This window comes from Anoplophora glabripennis, unplaced genomic scaffold (genome assembly GCF_000390285.2).
Source record: "Anoplophora glabripennis isolate ALB-LARVAE unplaced genomic scaffold, Agla_2.0 scaffold886, whole genome shotgun sequence".
NCBI classification, from domain to species: Eukaryota; Metazoa; Arthropoda; class Insecta; order Coleoptera; family Cerambycidae; genus Anoplophora; species Anoplophora glabripennis.
In genome coordinates this window covers 29,804-36,913 of record NW_019416999.1, presented here as the reverse complement: position 1 = coordinate 36,913, position 7,110 = coordinate 29,804, and the positions used below count along the sequence as shown (strand labels likewise).

General features: G+C 33.1%; 2 protein-coding genes across 5 annotated transcripts in view; both read right to left on the bottom strand.

Annotated features, from left to right (window-relative positions):
* Positions 1-3,679: 3,679 nt before the first annotated feature.
* Positions 3,680-7,110, bottom strand: part of LOC111692084 — a 6,611-nt gene continuing 3,180 nt past the window's right edge. For both annotated transcript variants that reach the window (XM_023455794.1, XM_023455795.1), the window contains 2 exons: positions 4,023-4,100; positions 3,680-3,917 (listed from right to left, as the gene is read on the bottom strand). In XM_023455794.1, coding sequence (XP_023311562.1) covers positions 3,720-3,917; positions 4,023-4,100 — 276 coding nt within the window. In that variant the 3' untranslated portion in view covers positions 3,680-3,719. The remainder of the gene's footprint in view (positions 3,918-4,022; positions 4,101-7,110) is intronic.
* Positions 4,285-6,415, bottom strand: LOC111692083 (protein ALP1-like). 3 transcript variants are annotated; one of them, XM_023455793.1, is made up of 4 exons: positions 6,176-6,415; positions 5,275-5,476; positions 4,846-5,177; positions 4,285-4,741 (listed from the first exon to the last, which is right to left on the bottom strand). In XM_023455793.1, the coding sequence occupies exons 1-4, from the start codon at positions 6,256-6,258 to the stop codon at positions 4,429-4,431; spliced, it is 930 nt and encodes a 309-aa protein (XP_023311561.1). In that variant the 5' UTR covers positions 6,259-6,415; the 3' UTR covers positions 4,285-4,428. The 3 variants fall into 3 exon arrangements, with proteins under 3 accessions (XP_023311561.1, XP_023311559.1, XP_023311560.1); XM_023455791.1 differs by lacking the exon at positions 6,176-6,415 and adding an exon at positions 5,573-5,732; XM_023455792.1 differs by lacking the exon at positions 6,176-6,415 and adding an exon at positions 5,573-5,732 and having other exon boundaries at positions 5,275-5,473.

Below are 7,110 nucleotides of genomic sequence, written 5' to 3'. Positions count from 1 at the left end.
CATACTGAAGAGATATTTATTATTATTATTAATAATAATAATAATAATAATAATATTTTATAGGAAAAAAACTCAAGAAACCTAAAACTGATAGTGTATTGGATACAATAGCTGACGCATTATCTACTCCAATGCCAAAACTTAGCTGCTATACCAGCTTTTCCGCCACCTCCAGCTCAACCAGAAATTGACGAAATAAGAGGATTTTGCTATCTAGTAGAGAAAAAGTTAAGGAAATTGCCAGAAAATAAGGCTAACGAGGTTATGTTGGACATTCACAAATTATTATTTGAAGTGGAAAATAAACTTTAAGTACATTTAAAAAAATATTGATTTTAAAAATAATTTAACAAATGTATATATTGTAAATTTGTTTTATTTATTTTTTTGTAAAAAATAAAAAAGTTTATTACATATTTGGTGAATATAAAAAATTTATAAATGATCATATTGCCATCCAAGAGAACCTTCACTATTAAAATAATTACAAAATTTCTCACGGATTTCAAATGCTGCACGTGTGCTTGTATTATTTCCCATGCGATGGATATCTTGAAATGCTGTTCGATTATCTACTAGATTTCTCCATGTTCCTTCGCTGAGTCCATTTTCATCTTCTCTATCTAGCATTTCTGGAGTAACATAGACTTTTTAATTCCAAGTCTGCTAAATCCTGCATTCGTAACCAAATATGAAGACATACAACTGCCTTAATAATTGTAATTACTCAGGATCATGATTAGATAAAATTGGTTTTCTAAAAATCCTCCATCTGCTAGCAATAATTCCAAATGTATTTTCAATTGTCCGTCTAGCACGACTTAGGCCGGTGTCCCATGCATCCGATATCCGACGTACGATATCCGATAATATTTTAATTCGTACGAATGATAATATTCCGGTGTCCCATGCATCCGAAACCCGATGTACGATATCCGATAATATTTTCACATATATTCACATGCATCCGAAATTAATCTCGTACAAATTAAGTATAGAACCATGGAATTTATTATAAGATGAAGAAGACGAAACATTATTAAATAATAACCATAGGTATATATCATAGCAAATGTAGGTATATTCTATTTTCTATGATATATATACATATGAGAGTACATCATTTATGCACGATAAACTAAATTGAATTGTAAGTACAGTTAAAATGGGATCATCATCAGAAATTTTGGAGGAAATTAGTGTTGAAACCGATGTAAGTGATTTGTTGACTTTTTTTATAATTTAGAATTTTTATGTACTAATTATCTATAGGATAATGGGGATGTACAAGCAACAACAATCGAAGAGTTGTTAATAAACTGTGTAATGGTAAGACCCCCATTATGGGATTCTCGATTATCAATAAAACAACGGTCAAAAACATTAGAGACCAATTATGGCAAGAAATTTATGAAGAATTTGGAAATAATCCTGAATTTTCTATTGAATTTTTGATGAAAAAGTGGAGGAACTTGAGAGACACATATGTTCGATTGAAAGGAGAATACATTCCCAGTGGCTCTGCTTGCAAAAAAAGAGGAAATGGGAATTCTTTGAATTGATGAAATTCCTAAACGATACATTAATCTACAAACCTACTGTATCAAATGTGGCAATATCTGAAGTAGAACAAGCTACCGTTCCATCCCCCATGATATCTCCCGAAGCCAACGAGAAGTCGCAATTGGTTTCATCGCAGAAGCGATCATCAACACAAAAAATAGAATAAGCAATTATTGATGCTTTAAATAATATTAATACAGGTCCTGTAACCCCCAATTCCTATAACTTCTAGTCCTCCTGTAAACTTTATATGTTTACGAATATCGGAGCTGCTTTCTCGAATGCCCCAGCAAGAGAGAACTCTTCTCGAGATAAAACTTCTCCAACTTACATATGAGGCAGCTAAAGATTATTTGCAATGAATATTGTTAGTAATATGTATTGCATTGGATTAGATACCTTTTTTTTGTTAACCCGAATACATCTGAACTAATTTAGTGTTAATGATTAGTGAAGGCTGAATTTTATTACATCTTATGTGATGTGATGAAATAGTTTTTAATAAATCGTTAAAATAAANATTATCTTCAGTTTCGACTCAGTTTCTGTCGAATTGGGTCGCGGCGGTCCTAACGAGCCTATCCAGAACGTCGTAGGTCGCCGGGAACGATTGAACAGCTGTAGCGGCTCAGAATATGGAAAGATGCGTAAATCTTCGATTTATCGGCTCTGGCTGCCGATTCTTTAGAAACGTGTCTTGTTTTGACTGGGTTTCTAGTAATTGGGTCACGACGATCCTTACGAGCCTATTCAGAGCGTCGTAGGTCGTCGGGAATGGAAACATGCTTAAAAATTCCAACTTTCAGTTTTTTCGCGTGTCCGTGTTCATGGTAGAGCCTAGGGATTTCCTATTTAGGTCTAGCATGCCTTATCTCGTGCTTGGCTGTCGCAGATACGTATTTTCTGATCATTTCCAGCCAGGTTGGAAAGATTGGTGAATTTCGAAAACGCTCGAAAAGCTTGTATTACGACAATAGCAACATTTTTAAATTTTATTTTTCTTACAGATGTTGCTTTCGCAACAAAGTTAATGAATGCTGCTTTACAACAAGACTCAAATTCTTTATCTAATGTGGAAGAGGATGATGGGGAAATAAGTCACGACACGGAGGCTAATGGCACCGAAGTTGCAGAGACAGAAAGTATGTAAAATAATTTTGGATATTAAGCAATATTTAACTGAAAACTTTGACAACGTTTTAGTACATGAATGTTCTAAACTTTTTCAGCTTGCTTGTACAGATGGTCAACTCCTTGCGTCCTTCTTTTTCTTGAAACATAAGGTAAAGTGGGGAGAGATGGACCAGTGGTATAGACGGACCATCCGCCATATTGCCAAAACGGCGTGCCCTATAAATGCGCAATTTCGTTACACGGCAATACACGGTTCAGTTTCCTACCAGAGCTTGCCAGAGAAACGCGTGCGCGACGTCCATTGCATATTTAGCTAAAAAAACTGAAAATTCGTTTCAAAACAACACAATTTTTTTTCGAAAGTTATAAAAATCGTGCCAATACAGCCACAGGTTATTAACTTAAAAGAACTGCAAAGAAATTTCGTTGTTTTTTTAATGGCATGCAAGTAAGTCTTGATACTGCAAAGGCAGCGATTATAGCATTAGCTATAATTCACAACATGTTTATTGATGATAATCAAGAAAATTCAGGTTAGAAAACACTTACCCCTTAAATATTTAAACAAATTAGAATATTATTTGTAGATGTAGATTCTGAAGATGAAGATTTACTAAATCCAAGACAGAATGAGGAAGGAAACCTCTTAGGGGCCGCTTTTCGACAGCAGTACATACAGAGATATTTTAGAAACCACCAAAGATAATTTTTTCTCATATGATAAGTTGTACGAATTTAAATAAAAAATTCAATAATATAAATTATTATTAATATAAAAATTAAAAAAATATATTTTCGCATTTTTCTAAATTTACATTTTTAAGTGTATATCAATTTTTTTGTTTTGTTTTTGCATGCCGACAAATTTAAAATGATAAGAAAAAGAAAAATAAAAAATGTAAATTATATTTAACATTGAAATAAATACATAGAAAAATATATTTTATTTATTTTAAATTCACGTTTGTTTTCCACACCTACTTACAAGAGAAAATAGTTACAAAATTATTATTAAAAACTATTTAAAAAAAGCGGTAATACTTGTTTATTTCCAGTAATTCTAAACGTCTCTGATGATATTCCTTTTCATTTTTCATTCTCAACTTGTGCATTTCCTCCAACTGTTGCATTTGTAGCTCTATTCTTTTCTTATTGAGATCATATAATTTATTTTCATATTCAGTCATATGGTTCAGTTTCTGTTTTCTTGTCTTTGGGGGCTGTTTAAAATGATTAATTATCTCTATTATGAAACTCATCACTCATTATAAATAGTAAATACAATGTATATACCTACAGTTATATAAAATATTAGTAATCTATACCTTTGATGGTGTTGTAGCTGCTTCTGTAGTTTTTTCGACAGTTTTATCAATTTCAATCACACTTTTTTCGACGATTTTCTAAAAAACAGTTCTTACTAAAGAACATCACAAATATTAATTACATACATACCTCCNAGGCAGCTAAAGATTATTTGCAATGAATATTGTTAGTAATATGTATTGCATTGGATTAGATACCTTTTTTTTATTAACCCGAATACATCTGAACTAATTTAGTGTTAATGATTAGTGAAGGCTGAATTTTATTACATCTTATGTGATGTGATGAAATAGTTTTTAATAAATCGTTAAAATGAAAATAAAACATGAAGATATAAATTAAATATTTATTTATTTATTCCACTGAAATGGAACTACCCCCTCATTTATAAAGTACAGCGCTAACTTATGTCTCATTTCTTCTGCGGGTCGCCCATACATATTGGTGCTTGTTCTTTTTACAGCCCCTAAGATTGCTATTTTGTTCTTTCCTCCATTCTCCTTCAATTAATTCTCCTTCATTATCTTCCTGGTCTGCAGAGCTGGGTGTAAAATAAGTTGTATTTGCAAAAGTCATTAAAAAATTATGTAGACAAACTGTAGCTTTTATGACCTTTACTACAGTGGTTTCGCTTGCTATTATTGGTTTCCTATAAATTCGCCATCTCGATGCTAGAATCCCAAATGTATTCTCAATAACCCGACGCCCTCTGCATAATCTAAAAGAATTTATTTAACATTATACTTATTCCATTTAAATTATTGTTAATAATAAGTATTTTGAATACTATTTTATGACAATAAAATTTGGCATTTCATTTACCTATAATTAAAGATTCGCTTAGTTTGTGGCAAAAAATTGCCTGCATATGGCCTCATAATGGTCGTTGACAGTGGAAATGCTTCGTCAGCACAAATGTAGTAATTCATTGGTTGTTTATACTGTTCTAATGGAGAAGGGGCTGGAAGATTTAAGTTGTTTGATATAATAAGCTTCCCAATGTTGCTATTTTTAAATATTCCTCCATCACTGTGCCTGCCTTGAGCACCAATATCGACAACCGTAAACTTATAATTGGCGTCACATAATGCTAATAGGACAATACTGTGTGTACCTTTATAGTTGTAATATATAGACCCAGACCTTGGAAGTGCCTAAAAATGTAAGTATTTATCTATAATTATATTTCTACTGCAACATTTAATTTGACTGTTATTAAATTACATTTTACTCACAGATGGCAGTATTTACCTGAATTACTACATGTTTACCGTCAAGCGCCCCCACACAATGAGGTAGTTGCCACTTTTCCTCAAAATCTTCTGCAATTTTAAGCCAAAAATTTTGGTTTAAACACTCCCAAATGGTATCACATGTTTCCCTGATAATTTTAGAAACCGTATTGTGACCAACACGGAAGGCATATGAGATTGACATCATACTGTCCCCGCTACTGAAAGAAGTAAAATGATAAAGAAAGCATACCTACATTTCTGACAATAATCTTAATTCATACAAGCTATGAAATACCTATTATTGCTTATTTTACCTTAATGTTAATGCAAATCTTTCACCAGGAGATATCGGTTCGCGTACGCAATATATCTTCGTCAGCCTTGGACCGACAATATTAAGTAATTTGTGAAAAGTATCTCCTGACATCCTTAGATAGTTGATATATTTTTGATGGTCACTCAAGCGCATTTCTTGTAATAAATTGTGATATGACCCTTGCCTTTTCCGGTTTATAAAAATATCTCGAACCCAAAACCGCCTTTGCTTGTTCTTACTCTTTCTTACGCGCAGCAGAAGATACAGAAGAAGCACTGTATTTATTTTTCGCCGTTTTTCTACATTATATAACATTTCACTGTAAATCTGCAAAACAACAACAATCACAGTATGTTAAAACTTAAAACCTTAAAAAGTGAGGTTAAAAAACCTACGATTTCGGACAAAAGTTAAAATTATTTCTACCTTTTCCGACATCGTATGAATTTTTAAAATTTTCGGATGAAAATGAGCGGTAAAATATTTGAATGTATATTAACCAACACTTTCGGACCTTCGTATCGTCGGATATCGGATGCGTGGGACACCGGCCTTAGTAGGAAATTGAAAACTTGCTTCTCTTGAGTAGTTGCTTTTTTACCTGGATATGGCCGAAGCAATCTCCGACAATGCAGTACTCCAGTACGGGTCCATCATCGAATACTGGAGATGCTGGAGGTACATTCATTGTATTATTTCCAAATCTTCTGCCAAAATTACTTTCTTGAAATATGCCTCCATCACTTCTCCTTCCATATGAACCAATGTCAACAAGAGTGCATACGAAGCCGTACAAACTGCTAATAGAACACTATGAGATCCTTTATAATTATAGTATGACGATCCAGCATTTCTTGGACACTACAATAAAATATGAATCGACTAATATTGCTATTATAAACATGTGGGAAAATAATTATGAAAATATTAACATACTTGAATTACTACATGTTTCCCATCAACAGCACCGATGCAGTGAGGAAAATCCCATTTCTCTTCAAATTGTTTGCTATTATCAATCCATTTTTCTTGAGTAAATTTATTTGGTAATACTGCAGGCTGCAAGTTTTTCCAAATAGCTTTGCAAACATCATAAATAATATTAGCTGTAGTAGTGTAACCAACTAAATATTGGTACGAGATTGATATTATGGAATCCCCAGAAGCGAGAAACCTATAAATTAAGATGATATCAACTCTTCTTATTATTCTATATTTTATTATTTAAGGTGGCCATATTTCCGGGGAAAAGTAACCCGTATTTGTAGTGTTTTTAGGTACTGGAATCTCAAAATAAAGAGCATGAAGAACAAAACTAAATGCCATCATCATCATCATCTAGTGGTTGGTCCTTTAAAAGTCCCATAGCACTGCGGCCTAATTAGGCCTATTGTACGTCCCACTACTAGTCCTATTCAGCAAGTAGATTTGTCCTTTTTACAAAGTCCAAAAGCTTCCTTGCTGACACTTCTCTCAGCTCCTTGGGTTCCAAATAGGGTCTCCCAAGGAGCGCCATTCTGCTACGTGCAAATCCCG